This window comes from Megalops cyprinoides, chromosome 12 (genome assembly GCF_013368585.1).
Source record: "Megalops cyprinoides isolate fMegCyp1 chromosome 12, fMegCyp1.pri, whole genome shotgun sequence".
Lineage (NCBI taxonomy): Eukaryota > Metazoa > Chordata > Actinopteri > Elopiformes > Megalopidae > Megalops > Megalops cyprinoides.
The window spans coordinates 10677387-10693998 of record NC_050594.1 but is presented as its reverse complement, the minus strand read 5'-3'; the positions used below and the strand labels follow the sequence as shown (position 1 = coordinate 10693998).

Below are 16612 nucleotides of genomic sequence, written 5' to 3'. Positions count from 1 at the left end.
AAGCAGGCAGCCCGCTCACACACTGCTTCAGTTTGGACTAGCACTTCTCCAGTTAACGTGGGAAATCGCACTCTGAAATGACAGGGCTTTCTTACCGACTACAGGCAAAAAACAGGTAAAAGGCCTTTATTAGTTTGATCGCTGTGTGACAGATCTTAGGTACCAGGACACAATACGGAGCGTGTGTTACAAGTTGGCAATGGAGCTAAAACATATCTCCACGTATAATGCAAAAACGCACACGTCAGGGATATCCACGAGGAAGAAGGATGTGGTGCATCACATTCTGTCCCAAACAATGCTCAGCAAGAACACCAAAAACATTCACATGGTGTGCTGTCTCAGGAACCTCTGACCAATGACAAAATTATGATGTAAATCTTTTCAAAAACTGCACATAAAACTACCATCACAAAAAAAAATTGAAGGGAGACAGTTTCTTAACTGACGCCAGATCACTCCTCGTAAAATACTTTACTAATTCGCAGCACAGCACTCACATACACACAGGCATGCATGGAGATTAAACTTACAGCATTTTCTCGATGATGTCCTCCATGTTAACAGACTAAAGAGCTTCTTAGGCATTGAGTGTGAGCTGGGAGGGAGTTATCATCGGGGATCCGTCCTTTACAACACTCTCCCACACTCTTTAATTGGCTGTTTGTTTTTTTTTTATTATTTTGTCATCGCCACGTTCAAGCCCAACACTGTACGCCTGCTGTAGCCACAGGGTGGGTCACAGTCTGCCACTGATCTCGGCATGCTAATTTGTTTAGAAAAAATAAAATCACGTATGACAAAACCATACCAGCCATACAAAGCACATATGATGCTTCCAGGAGCAACATTCCTACCTGAGACAGGTGCAGCTGTTAACTCGCCCCAGGTTCACCTCTACAGGTAAATTTGTCTAAGGGTAATATGCAATTGCACTGAGGAACAGCCCCACAAACTTTGAAAAGATACCTGAACTGTAAGTGTACCCAGATGGCTGTAAAGCTCTGATGCTAAATTGTAAAACGATGCAAATGAGTTGCAGGCCATTCACATTTCCTCACTAGGTAAGCTAACTACAAAAGCCTCACTCCACACCCATTTAAGCCATTCCTCTATACCTTCTAAAATCCCACTGTACCTTTCAGTTGCTGAGATAGCTACTCACTGCGATTGTCTGTTTTTAGTCATGTCTTTTTCCAAAAACATCTGCATTATTTAAAAGAAAGGTGCTTTTTACCCACCTTCCCGCAACCTTGTTTTGGAATGGCCAAACATACAGTAGGTGCGTCTCACCGTGACCGCCTCTGCAGAGGCACAGCAGTGCTGAGGCGAGACAAATGTAATCCTCCGACACACTCGGCTATTTTTCACACTACAAGCCACACGGTGCACCACAGCAAAGCGGGCACTGATTAGACAACAGGCCACGGATGTCATTTGGCCATCCAACAGCTGCCACACAAACTGTAGCGGGCCTGACAGTGGTGAAATGAGGGTACCCTGGCCGGCCTACCCATCCCGATACCCGGCATAAAATTTGTTCCACTGCTGTAACATCCTGGTCACTGTCAGCAGATGACGCAGCCTGTTTCGAACCCGGGGCGTAGGGTTCGGCCTGCGCGTAAGACAAGCACCTTAACATCAGCATTAGTGAGTTAAGTGGCGGATACACCTATCAAGCGGAGACTTAATGAGCGACAGAAGTTACAGCGCAGAACACAAACCACTAATAAGCAGCTGCAGTGTTACCATTACGTCTACCAATTACAACTAAAATCCCTGCGCGTAACTAATGTAAATCGTGATCATGAATTACTTCTTTGCTATCAGCAACGCAGTTGCCTCCAGCTCGCGCAACACCGTCCTAAATGTGGTGGCGGTGAAACTGGGGGAGACCAACTTGTATCCAGATGGTTGCAGGATGGAGTCCCACGTGGGGCACTGGTGCTGCACGTTCTTCAGATGCGTAGCAGGGGTGACAAAACGCAAGCTTCCCTGGAGACAGCCATCCGCTGAGAAAGTTAATTACGGAGCGACATTAACCAAACAAACATCATATTGCTTTCAAGATGAGGTAATGGCATCTCATAAAGAAACAGCGCAGACTGCAGAGGGCAGAACAGAGCAGAGGATTCTGGGCAGAGAACAGAGGATTGTGGGTAGAGAGTAAAGTGTTGCCCTGGGACAGTCCAGCCCTCAGGGAATTGCAAACGCGCTTCACTCTGAACAGTGCAGATGTTTCACACGTCCCCTACCCCAGGATTTCTAAAAGTCGCTAATCAATTACAAACTGGCTCCCCTGCTCCGAGGTCCATGTGCTTCTGATTTAAATCTGTGGTGGTCTAGAAAGGGCTGAATGGAGCGGGGGTAATTCATTTAATTTGTTATCACAACGCAACTCAGTAAAATAAAAAACAAATTAACAAAGGGAAAGGCACCCAGCCGGCCGCTCAGGTCAGGAAAAAGAACGCATGCAGAGGTACACATTACAACAAAGGAGAAATGTAGTGAAACATTAAAAAAAACCTGACACCAAACAGCCGGCTTCGTGCAGGCTAGCACTGGGCTGCTTTAATCTCTCTCTGTGGTACCACAGCTCCGCTCTCACCTGTGCCAGACCAAGCCTCAGGAACAGCCGTTTGTTCAAGTGAATAAATGTCAGACTAAATAAACTGACCTACCTGAGCGCATAAACTGAGCCACAAGTTCAATGACGTTCTCTTTTCAGGAAGATCACAATTCAGCATCATAAAGAGAAAAGGGGCAAACGCAAATGTGTGTCTTCTTCAAAACCGTACCGACAAAAGTCTGTCTGGGTTACTGTGGACAAACCATTAATCACTTCCAATTTAGAATTAAAAAAGGTGGTTGTCTGGATACATTTTAATCACTTATTACATATGCTGGAAGCAGAGGGTTCAATTTTCACCATGTGTGGTACTAAAACCACAGCATGTTCCTCTGAGGAAAACTACTTCACTCACACTTTGTGTGTACCCCTGCTGTAGCCAAAATCATCCTGCAAGCACCCCGCCATGGCTGATATCCAGAGAGAAAAAATAATTATTTGCATGCATTATGAAAACAGATTACAGACAGGGCTACAGCAGCTCTTGAGGCTCGAAAATAAAATTTGCCAGTTCTCCTTTATTTGAAGTTAACCGCGTGTCTATTTATGCAGAGGACTCTACATCGTAAGCTGACCTCTCACATCTAATAGTATGTTTGTGACTTTCAGACATGAGCGCACATCTTTAATCCATGCCAGACTGTCTCTATACCACACAGAGCAGACACACCAACAGGCCATCTGAAACAGAGAGAAGAGTTTTAGCACTCCACAGTCAGACACATGGTACACGGACTCCATGGTACAGCACTGCTGCTTAACCCTTACTTCAGACCAGTGTAACAGACTGGAGTACAGTAATGAGGAATGAGGACAGGCTAACCAGCAAAGCTCCCGCACAGCCCGGCTTCTGCTGCTCGTAAAAACCCGGGACTGAAACGAACGTTTTTATTACGCCTTCTAAGCTGGCATGGCTGCTGCTGAGCCCGGCGTTTGCGTTTAGCTCCTACGGTGAGCGCAAGCGCGTTACCCAGAACCTGCGGATTCACATAGCTGAGCAAAGTCCCTGTGCATCTTTTCACATGTGTCAGACATATCAACAGTATTAGTGTTGAGCCTGACACATCCGCAGCTGCCCACCATAGCCACGGCTCTGACAACCAATGATGTAAGCGCACAGGACGGTCTCCCAGAAATCCTTGGGGCTCTGTTTAGCGTTCAATGTTAATGTCGCTTCAGAGCCCATTTCACATCATTTTTCGTAATTATTTTTAGAGACCATTGCTCTCAGCTCCAAACAACGTTCCAGCATATGTTTCACATCTCATTTCATTTTGCTGAAACTGATTTTCCTTTTAATTTGAAGCTAGCTAATATAATTTTATTGATGAGCTGTACTTTACAAGGTAGAGTTTGAAACTCAAGAGATTGTCACTGAAGTTTTCTCTAACTACGATGGAAAATTAAACTGAGTGCTTTGAAATGAAAATTATGTCTGTACAGACTCATAATAGTTATGGGGTACAAGTTCATGGTAACTATGTATCCATGTTGTGCCTCATAGAAAAGTTAGCTCATTTTCATTGCAGTACTTGCAATTACATTTTCAGTTCCCTAGCTCATTCTTAACAGCAGTGACAATAAGACAGAAGAAATGAGAAATGTAAGAAAGATACAGACATACATGAGCAGTCAAATCGTTTTAAAACAATATGGAGTTTCATAGATTCCCACCCCCCTCTGAAATACTGTTAAATCAACAGCGCTTAGATCATAAAGAGAAACAGGGCTGAATTGTGCAAATCTGGAGAGAGCTTCTTAAAATAATCAAGTACTTTAACCCAGAGGCCACATCCAGCCAAACACAACGCTTAAAACTGGGAAACAATAAATACTCTCGGTGTAACGACAGGCAGAATTTGCGTAAGACAGGAACCTCGGTACAGGCAAAAACAATCACACAGCCAGGCCGAGCCAGTCAATTCCTCCAGTGCCAACACCTCCGGAGGTGGTTTACTTAAGCCTGGTGCAATTAAATGAGTCAATAATAACATAAAAATAATATTACTGGGATATTAATATATCAATTAATGATATGGGAATATTACTGAGCCGCCAGATTTTTTTAATGATATTTTTTTAATAACAATTACCAGACGTTGACATCACGGTTGTATTTTGTACTGTCCCATCAGTCAGCCAGGCTCGTTAGAAAGCGTATTAGACCCTCAGACCAGTCCATGTAGCAGTCCCAACAGGCACTTACCGTTCTAATGCTGTAAGTGACATAACAGAGACGTATAACACATTAGGAAGCTAAGCAGGAGACTGGTATGTTGCAATTCTGTCTTCAGCACTGATGGGCTGGCCAATAAAAAAGGCTGTCGTTCTGACCACATCCATCAAATAAGAGATGAAAGAACCATTCAGATGAATTACAGGTGTGGGCTGTTTAACACTGAAACGGTTAACAATGAGTTCATTTCTCATTGCTAAACCCAGCACAAATATGTGGAAAATGCATCAGAGGCAGGCAAAAACACACAACCGGATGATATAATGTGGCATTGTTTGGAGTATTTTAATCCTACTCATTCAGACTTAAAAGCATTCGTTACACCATAAGACTAACTGGCTAAGAGACTTAAGTTTCTTTTTTTTGTTAAGATAAGTAAATCCTGCTGCTCAAACTCAGGTCTTTTAATCTCATGTTTTTGGAAAAAGACTGTAGAGCTCATCACTAGAAACACTTGAACACAATGTGAACGATTCATCTGATTTCATAAATTAGATTTGTGATAGAAAAACTTCAATGCCCAAAAATCTCAACATATTTTTTGTCCCTTTAGAAAGACCAGCACAAGACTGTTAAAAAAAATAATAAAATCTATTAAAAAGCACTAAATAGATCGAGGCCTTCAGCATTAGTATTTGCAACAGAAAGAGGTGAGCATATTGTGCTTTATGTGTAGGGGATGTGGAACAATCAGTGGTTTGCAGTTTCAGGTTTGGATTATTTTGTCTGTACTGTTGCCCGCTGTGTGTTTTGTCTGTGCTGTGTGTCTTTACACTGCATGGAAAGTCCCACATGGCCTGGCCCCCCACATTAGACTCGCAGCAGCATAAAATACAGTCACACTGAGGCATGACGCTAAAGTATGGATCAAAATACGGTCAGTACAATGCGCGTAACTGTCATGGGCAAATCAAACAATGCACACGTGCATGAAGAATGAGAGAACCTTCCGCGTGATTCCACCAATCACTCACATCCTGGAGACCACCCCCCCCCCCCCCCCCCCCCCATTTCAATTGGCCGACTGTATGAACTTTCATTGGAGGGTTCTGGTGGCTACTTCCATGTAGAAAAAAAAATAATGAAAGTTTCAATTATCTATTAAAACAATAATTTAGTTGTCTCCAGCATTTCAAGACACACAAAATTTGTACGGATAAGTTCCAGTTTAAATAAAAGGAAGTACAGCTCCAAATTCAGACTGCTATAAACACAACCAGTTGCCCATCTACTGTTTTTAACACAGTGGGTGTCTAAGTAGACAGACAGCTTGAATGGAAATACGATATAACACAGCTAATAGTATTTAACGATGTTCCATTCATGCAGTTCCTAGAATGGAGGTATGCCATGTTTGCATTCTTATTAGCAAAGCACCAAGAAAAGACACTATAATTAGATGACATACGAGCTGTCCAAGTATCAATATATCAAGGTTTACCATGGCAAAAAAGGCACTGGGTTGCTGTTGTTTATTAAATACACATATTTCTACAAAAGAAACTGGCTGCCCTGAATATGAGAAACTACCAGGAAAAACAAAATAGAAGGGGGAAAACCACACCAAGTCCCTCAGCACCAGAGAGAGGGCACAAAAGAAACTTAATCCCACCGCTTTCCCAACTAAAACAGCGAGGGAACTTGTTTAAAGGCCTTTAAGGAACAAAACCAACAAACAGAGCCCTGCCTCTGTATGCTAAGGCCATGGTGAGGTTTTCTTCTCTTCAGAAAAGCTGCTGCTCTGACCAGAGCCGAGCTCTACATCAGATAGGATTAAACCAAACCTCAGGAACTCATCATAACACTGTTTCAGGAACAGCTAAACCAAACTGAATCCTGACCCCAACCATAATGCACAAACGGTTTAAACTGACCCAAGGTCAGCACGTGGAGGCACAACTCCATTTATCTGCACCTGCATGTACCTAGGAATGTTTAATATTTATTGTAAATACACAAAAATATTTTGTAATGAACATGATTTATTTTAATTAAAATAATAATAATAATAATAATAATAATAATAATAATAACAATAATCATAAATAAACTAATAAATATTTATTAATAATTAAAATAAAACAGTTGCACAACTGGATAATTACTGAAGCACCTCTGCCTCATTACCAGAGACTGCTACTTAATACTGAACTCAGGAGTAATGGCAGATATGCACTGCTATCACCAGCCACTGCTGTCCTCCCCCTTCACCAAACAGTGCAAACAAATTGGTGATCAAAATCCATTCATTAATACAGCACAAGCATGTTGGGACTTTCTTCCTACTCTCAATGTAAGAGAATGATGCTTGCTTTTCAGCCCTTGACGTGACCCATTGCAAAGGCAATGCCACCGTGACTGTCATGTGACTGCTCTTATATGGCACCAAAAACAGTGTGTGTACCTTACTGCGTATCAGACTTGGTGACTGTGACTTAATCCATCACAAAGTGATGTCTGGTAGTGAATAATTATACAGGTTATCTGTATGTGTGACTCTAGTATAAGAGACTGAAAGTTTGCTGTGAAGTGTGAGTATAACATAACACAGCACTGCAGTGTGAGTATAGATTTAGATTGAGAGTGCACTGTGGAGTGTGAGTATAGATTTAGATTGAGAGTGCACTGTGGAGTGTGAGTATAGATTTAGACTGAGAGTGCACTGTGGAGTGTGAGTATAGATTTAGACTGAGAGTGCACTGTGGAGTGTGAGTATAGATTTAGATTGAGAGTGCACTGTGGAGTGTGAGTATAGATTTAGATTAACAGTGCACTGTGGAGTGTGAGTATAGATTTAGATTGAGAGTGCACTGTGGAGTGTGAGTATAGATTTAGACTGAGAGTGCACTGTGGAGTGTGAGTATAGATTTAGACTGAGAGTGCACTGCGGAGTGTGAGTATAGATTTAGATTGAGAGTGCACTGTGGAATGTGAGTATAGATTTAGATTGAGAGTGCACTGTGGAGTGTGAGTATAGAATTGAGAGAACTGCAGTGGGAGCAACAGAATAAGAGAGTGAGAAAAGTGTTGCAGACACAGCACAGGAAGCAGGCCAGCATCACTCTGAGTATTGTTTCCTGAGCTGCTCGTTTTACACGCTGCCGTCCTGCTGGAACACACACAGCATGCCATTCCCAGCGGGGAGGGAAAAGACATCAGAGCGCAGGACCGTACACATGCCCGAGAACATCTGACCGCTGGCAGCAGGATGAAACGCTTCTAAACCTTTCACCGTCATCTGACCGTAATCTGACCACACCGACGGCTGTGCACAACAAAAACACACACGTCGTATCAGATGCACACGCATACTCTCACAGTCAAAACAACACTCAAGCACACACACACTCAATCACTCAATCACACATATACTCTTACACATAAACACACGCACATACGCTTTCTCACAATCACACGCTCACACAGACAGCAGAGGGAGATATGGATTGTAGTCAGGCTTCCACCATCCATTCCAGACTGAACATCCCAGGAGAAGGAGTCATTGAGCGATCCTGGGTCCAACTCTCTCTCCATAAAAACAGAACAGCTCAGGTGCGAATTGCTATTCCTCTCAACTCGCTCCACTGATTGAAAAATAAGTCTGTCTCTACGCCTCACTGATCAGTGTAGACTGACGTGCTGCAACATTGACTGACAACACGACACCGGACTTTCCAGCCAGATCAGCAGGAGAGAACCGAGGAGAAAGTTTTGCAGGCGCCTCAAACTTCCCTGCATTTTCTGTGACTTTATAATGAGGTGTGGGGGGGGGGGGGGGGGGGGGGAAATGGCAGACGGATTCTGCAGAAAAGCAGTGTTTCAGAGCCAGCCATTGTCTCAGACGCCCGCTTGGTTTAGCGTGTGAAGAGCGCTCTTCTGAGATGCGAGCTGTGACAGAAACACAGAAAATGTGGGACTCCGGCTTTAAAGAGAAAACGACTGCTTCAGTCGAGTGGTGGAGGGCGTTGTTCCTCCTGTTGAAGGCGGTATAGTTACTACTTCACCATCTCGAGTCTTTAATGTGAGCAAGAGAGGCCTTCAGATCCACGCCCGGCTCACACTGTTACGGATTCTGAATCCTTGAGAAAAAAGGACAGATGCTCGGTGGAAGCTAAACAAAACTGATGCAAAATTAATAAGACTGAACTCCCCAAGGACCACGTACCGTCTATTAAACCTTTCCTGTGCACTTTAAAAACAGTACGTCAAGGGCGCTTGAAAGGCCTACGAAAGCTTTTCAGGCAAAAGTAGCAGAATAAAATATGGCGTAATCTTTAGTCAAAACTAAATGAAAGCAACGTTCCACCAGTCTTCTAATTGAATGTTTTTTTTTTCCAACTGATTTGAGAACTGTAGTGTTTATGGTGCAGTGCGCAGTGTTCACTGAGAGAATATGACTTAAAAATGAAAGCCGGTGAAGCTTTGTGTTCTGAGGACGGTGTTGTGAGCCTACACAGTGTCATTTTGCTGACAAATACTGTCTGCAATAACGCCGGATCTGCTCGCGTTGGTCCTTTCTTCCGTATTCACAAACAGCACTGTTGTCTGTGACACTCGAAACAACTTCCGATGATCGCAAAAGCCAAACACCCAAACAGAGTAAAACCAAGACGAGTAACTCCACAAAGGAGTAGCCGAGAAAGTTTGGAAAATAAAGCCTTTTATGTGTTGCAACCCCTTTGCTGCTAACACAAATTCAGCAACAAAACACAAATGCTGAAATACTGGAGTAAGCTCAACTTCAATAAGACAAACAATAGGCTTTGATCAACAGTCTGGTACAAACACAATGGAAGAGCTGCTCGGAAGAAAAATGAGACGCGCAGACAGACTTTTGGAGACGACACAATTGGTTATTTTCTCTCCCCTCGAGTTCCAAAATGACTAAATTGCCTTTGTGAGTGAAATCATTAAAGCATGCTGTGAAAATGCCCTGCACAGACTTCATTGTCTCTGGGGAACACTGATGAGAAGAAACTCTCAGTGTCTGTGCCCTACAGAACCACAATCACACGACAAATCAAGGCTTCAATATACAGGCTAATTATAGAACTATCAGCATATAACCTACTGTGTAACTTATTGCTGATATATGGCATACACAAAAATAGTTGCTCTTTATCATCATTTCACAGCAAATCATAACGCATCTGCAAGCTATAAAAACCCATTCTTTTCCACATAGCCATAACACTGCTTGTAAGATGGTAAAAGGATAAATGCCTGGGTTTGAGGAGACTAAACCTGGCCACGATGGCTATGCTGTGCAATGTTACCTGCTGCGCCTAATACACCTACAGAATTAGATTCTGGACAGAAGCCAGAAGGAGGACAAAAGAAAAGCAGGCAGACCTATAGAAAACAAAATCCATTTCTCAGGCTTGTCTATCACCCTCTCACTCACAGACATGCAAAACACTCACAGACGCCACACCACCACAGCCAGACCGCTGCTCACACACACCTCAGAAACACTGACGCTGCCCCATCCTGTCTGTCAGATCTGAGCTCAGTGAGACTCGGGGGAATGAAGTCTATGAGTTAATCCATAAAAAGAATTCAGGGGTCTTAATGTAACATGCAAAACAATCCAATCAATCAACAATATATCCCAAAGGGAAAACAGGAAACGATTTGAAAGAGAAAACCCAGAGAAAGAAGCTGCCTGGACATACCAAGTGGACAACCTGTAGAGGCATCAGTATGCCCAACCAAACACTTTCCCAAGATTGTCGCATTCTGGGAATGGCAGTATTTGTGCCCTCACAATGCATCTGTGCCCCCTGGACACTTGTACACTGTACCACCTGTCCTTAGTGGGAGCTTGGCATCACTAGCTGTGCCATAGATGTGCCTAACTGCTTTTAGCTGCTGTTGAAAGGACCCAGCCGCTAAACACAGATGAAACCGCACAAATATTCTAGTATTCCACTGACGATAATAAAACAAAACAGAGCAGTGAATGTTACACAAAGAAAATTAAGCTTTCTCTTCAAAAGCGCAGTGCACTGAAAAAAGCTGCTAGGAAGCTACAATCCTCACGCATGCATTTTTCACTTGTATCTTCATGTTTTAACAATGTAATACTTGATGACATTTTGGCAAACAGTCTTAAAAAAAAAAACAGCAAACCGTTCCCTGAGGTTTTTATTTAGCCCAAAAGCAAGTTGGTGCGAATTTATGCAACCTCTCTCACCATTTCGTAAACATCCACACACACACACACACACACACACACACACACACACACACACACACACACACACACACGCTCATGAGTAACCATAGAAAGACATCATCTGAAAGCGTGAATGGTGTAGTAGCTGTGACGTTCATTCCCTGCTTTTGGCCAATAAAACTATATACTAGAGGGTATAAAACTGAACAGACGAATGCTTCTCTTTACAGTATAAATCTGATATTAGTTATAGTCACTTATAAAGAACAGCAGACAGAATTGCTTGTCTTACAGATGTACAGTACTATAAACATGTCTCGGCTGGACGAATGGCTGACAGAGAGGATGTTGGCGAGCCGAACACAGGGGGAAATGTGCGGAGCGGAATGTCTACTATCTTTAACACCTGGTCCAGTGCACCAGGGGGTCTCCTTCCAAAATAAGCACTTTGCAGAGCTAACAGTCATATTTTCACGGAGTTTATTATTGTATCATCCAAAAGAAACATACATTCTGGGAGATTTGGGAACTGTAATTTTTTTCAGGGGGTGCTGAATGACCTTGTATGCTAGATTACGGGCACAGACGCTAAGGTAGCAGTAAAGTCTGACTGCCTGCACGGGCACCAACGTCACACAAAGAGTCCGTTTTCACAGCGACCCTGCACATGTCCTGAGCTGACCTCTCCACGCGCAGTTTCCCATAGCTCTGTTAGGGCAGACACCGCACGTTGGGTCTGACCTGTTAGACAGCCTGGAAGAAACGCTAAGAGGAGCCCCTCTGGCAGCGTCATCTTTAGGGTAGGGAACCGAAACTCGATTCCAAATTGAAACCGACATCTTTAGGGTAGGGAACCGAAACTCGATTCCAAATTGAAACCGAATGCAAAATGGCATAAAAAAAAATTAAATTTCAGTTCTGCTTATTGGTTCCTAAACGCAATCACCCTTTATTATTGCAAACAAAGGCTACATATCTGCAAGGATGTACGTAGCTATCTGCCAGGACCTGTCTACGTGACTACGTCATGCATCAACGCAACAGCGTGTCCATTTGTTTAGCCCTTTCGCGCATACGGTCACACCGGTGTGATTAGCCGTTTAGTGCGTATACTAAAACCGGTGCGATTAGAACACTAGATTGGAAAAATTCATGCTAATTTTAGCTTTGACAAGAATTTAGCAATGACAAGAACAGCACAATAATAATGATGATGACAATAGTAACATTAATGATAATTAAAAATAATAAGAATGTACTGATGGAAGCTTCAGCTCTGCCTCTGCCAGCGCTATGATTTCGATCATCTCCAAGGTGAAATGTAAAAAATATATTAATAAATAAAGGCCCACTTTCTGGTGATGTCATAATGTAGTGATGAACATACTTGCGATGTTAGATCTGGTCTGGGGTTAAAACATATTCCACACCCTTTGGGTGAAGTAAGGGAATATGATGTCTTCCTGTCCTCATTCTGGTCACTCTAGAGCTTGCCAAAGAGAGGAAACCAATCTCCGAAGTTGGAAGGCCCTGAGGCTCCATCAAAATATTCCTCACATAAAGCAGTAATTATAAGTCTTGCTAAACACAGGACTGAAAGATGCAGCCCAAGACCCAGCTTATGTGCCTTTCACTGCAACACAGAGACCTTTGGAGTAAAAACTACAAAAAAAAGAATCCAGTAGGCTCTTAAGTAATCACAAGCAGCAAAATAAGTTAACAACTCAAATTAAGCACATCGTGCTAAACTGCAAGGATTCAGGGTGTAATTTCGGAACCTTAATGCATTTGGAAATGATTAACCCTTAAAAGCAAGGCCCGTTTTTAATTTATATTAGTCAGTGTTTTGTTTTGCCTCATCTCGTTAGGCATTTGATTAAACAAAAACTGACAAGGAATGAAGTGTGTGCAGACTCCACAGGACCTCACAGGGATCTTCAGGGAGACTGGCACGCTTAGCTGTTTCATTAAAAAAGAAGGAAAGCAGAAACTAAACACTGGAAAAGTGCAGTAAAATGTGCTGCTATGATAATACGCAAAATAATACAAGTATAAGAAAACAGCCATTCGCAGTTATAAGAGTGTTTAATAACCAGCGTACAGGCTGAGAACATGATTTGAACCCTATTCTTTCTGTGTGTCCTGTATAGCGAATGTATGGATGTGGGACAAACTAGACAAATTTAAGCAAAAGAAATTAATACTTTAGTCTGACTGGTATTCAGTATATGGTTAGTCCTATTTCTTTTGCCTAGTTGGGAAACCTAAGTACTTTCCCAATTCAGTAACAGTTCCTTTGTGTCACTGTCGTCAGTGGAATGCAAGAGAAAGATCTACAGCTCTTCCAGGAGGACAGCAGGGCGCGGCTCTTTGGTTATCTTCCTGGCTCCACTCACACAACCAGAATTCACATGGGGGAACTGGGACTGCTTTGAAGCAGCCATGCATTCTGGGATGCCCTGACGGAGCACGCAGCATTGGGCAGAGAGTATTTATACTTCCTGCTTTGATGAGGGCGGGATTGGCTTCGCTGTGGAAAAAGACCACCAACTTTCAACTGCCTGATCACCGCAATCAGCACTGACAGCAATGTAAACAGCAATATGAGAGAGAGAGAGAGAGAGAGAGAGACGGGGGGGGGGTCTGTTTCCATCGTCTGTCTGTTTCCGAGTTTGTTTTTCTTGAAAATACATACTTGCGGAAGAAGTAGTATTTGCGCCTCCCGAAAATGTTTCCAACAAATGTGTAAATTTGTGTACGATGATCATTTGATGCAGAAAATTATTATTTGTTTGAGAGGCACTCTCATGCAAGGGGAATAGCTATTCAGCCCTGACACAGAAAATCATATGAAAACACAGGAGGAAGATGTGGAGGGAGAGAGAGGGAGAGAGAGGGAGAGAGGGGGAGAGGGGGGGAGAGAGAGAGAGAGAGAAAGAGAGAGACAAAAGTGGAAATGTTCAGAGCAGCCAGCTATGCCCAGAAAAAAGACCAGAAAAAAGACCCCCCCTTGAACATCAAGCACTACACATCAGTCTGGCAACAGTGCTACAGCTACAAGCTCCAAATTATAAAGAACTGACCTCTACAACAAAAACCAAAGATATTAAACATTGGCAGAACAGAATAAAACAAACCAATAAATTAGAATGTTATTGGGGCCCTAAACAGGGATTATACACTTGCGCAATATTTTTTCAAAGGATCCCAGACAAGCACAGGCCTTAAGTTGAGACCTCACCACTGAAACAGCCTGTCATAAAAAGAGCTGACAGGCCAAGGAAAGCAGGTCCTGTGAGGCCACTGTGAAACAAAGGGTCATGTCCTCCTGGCCAGATAAGGGGCAAATAATTCTCCAGATTCACCTGAAAGGTGGTGCAAGTTTTCCCTGCTGGGAGGCTGTAGAGGACTGCAGAGCTGGCAGTCCTGTCACAACCTGATGGACAGTGTGCTGACCTCCTGAACAATTTTATATTAGTACTGTCTGTTCATGTTGTTTGTTACAAATATGTCATGGGAATGTTATGTTGTTTTTATTGTTATTTTTGTTTCCTTTTTATATATACTGTCCATTTATTCTCACAGTGGGACAGGAGGGAGGGCTGGTCAATCATATTTTCATGCCCTCAAATGCGATAGATGTGTCACCGCATTCCAATAAAGCCAGTTTGAATCCCTTGGCTCCTTGGAGAGAAACTGAGAACTAATGAGACATGGTACCAGAGACAGAAATTTGTGGATATAAAGACAGAGGGACAAGTAGATAGAGAGGGACTGAGAGAGAAAGGCAGAGAAACGCTGAGAAAAAAACACTTACATCATGCTCTGCAGCTCAGGGATGAAGCTGGTGGCCTTTCCGGAGGCTCTCCCGGCACTTGCGCTGCCCGACACGGGACTCGCCGCGTTGCTGCTCATCTGGGAGACACAAATCAGAGGGTGTTCATGTTGCGGCAATACATAGAGAGGTGTCTCTCTTGGCGTCGAGGTCATAAAGCCACCTCATACACAAAACGCTTCCTCGTGAGTCGAATGAGAAGAAGTGCCCCACGCACCGAGCACTTTCTTTGCTTCTCTCCCCCTTTCCCAATAAATCGTTACCGGCGGTATACAGTAATGAAACCAAACTCTAAAGACAATTCATGTAGCACAGCAGAATGTTACTGTTGACTTGTCTCCCTTCATTACAGGTAATGTTTAAACAAGTGGGTATATTCGACATAGGCCTATCATCATTAACTAACTAAAAAACTCACCAAAAGGTATCAAAGTACCAAAAGGTTTTTGATTAAGAAAAAAAAAACTCTGAATCATGGCATTTCTGTTTAATGGCTTTCAAACAATTTGTGAAATTTGTGAAGGTGGAAACACTCTTTCTGCTTAAAATTATCTGAAGGCCTTTGTTCCGCTAGGCAAGATGTAAGTTTTTAACAGCTTTTAATAAATCATATTCAGAACATCACAATTAAAGAGTTCTTTAGTTCTCATCCAATCCTCTATGCTCTCAGATCAGTAATAGCGACGTGACACCCAGTAAAAGCTGTGGCGTGCTAAACACTGATCTGGGGCCACTGAAAACTCTGCATGGCATGCTGAACGTGGACTTTAGATAAGTGAAAACTCTATATGGTGTGTTGAACACTGATCTGAGAGCAGGGGAGAACAAAGAAGTGATAAGAGTGAGAGGTGTGAGATGCAGCTCTGTAAGTAACCAACAAGCTGGGCCCAAATAACCAATGACACCCAACACCAAAAAAAAAAAAAAAAAGGCCAATTTCACAAGGAAATGCAGAGTTGCCCTCATGTCCTTGAAACTCTGCTGGTTGATGTTGTAAATAGGTGATGGACGTGAGTGGGCAGACAACATTTACACTGTAAAAGTAAGAATTTTTTTTGTGGCCTAAAACAAGCGCAAGACACAATGATATGCGCTGCAGCAAGATATGGGCTCATCTATCACAGCTAATCCCCATACTCCTCCAAAACAGGCCTCCTGTTTTAAAAGGCAGGATGTCCAACTCCACGCCTAAACACACTTAGTCAAATTCATGTGCAACCACTGACCTGTGCAAAAAGTTTTACATTTGGAAATGTAGTCATGTGCAATTTCACGCTCCGCCGGCTGTGTTTGAACAACACTACCTGAAGCACAGCTGTGGACTCGGCAGAACGGGAAACCACTGGCTTCCTACGGTGAGCCAAGCTATCTGACTGTCAAATCGCACAGGTGGACAGGTCTTTCTGAGCGAGTCACCACACAATGTGCCAGGAGGCTGGGACTTATAATAAAGCCCCATCACAAAACCCATTTGATGGCTTTACCTCTTCTATAAACCCCCCTTATAAAACCCATCTGATGGCTTTACCTCTTCCACACACAGTACATCAAAGCAACACCATGCAAATACTGCTTCCAGTGTCCTGAAAATTAAACCTTCTTAAATGCTCCGTTTCTATGCTTCCTTGCTCTAAATGCAATTTTAGGTGTCATATACGCACAGGCACAACGTTCAAGTAAACTTTCTTGAATTACTCACCAACACTGAACATAAAATTTTAAATCCTACAGTAA

At 42.9% G+C, this 16612-nt stretch overlaps 2 protein-coding genes across 5 annotated transcripts in view; one reads left to right on the top strand and one right to left on the bottom strand.

Annotated features, from left to right (window-relative positions):
• Positions 1–16612, top strand: part of runx2a (RUNX family transcription factor 2a) — a 47928-nt gene that overhangs the window by 662 nt on the left and 30654 nt on the right. The window lies entirely within an intron of this gene.
• supt3h (SPT3 homolog, SAGA and STAGA complex component) overlaps positions 1–16612 on the bottom strand; it is a 104407-nt gene that overhangs the window by 82196 nt on the left and 5599 nt on the right. For all 4 annotated transcript variants that reach the window (XM_036542068.1, XM_036542069.1, XM_036542070.1 and 1 more), the window contains exon 2: positions 14861–14958. In XM_036542068.1, the coding sequence (XP_036397961.1) occupies positions 14861–14958 (98 nt within the window). The remainder of the gene's footprint in view (positions 1–14860; positions 14959–16612) is intronic.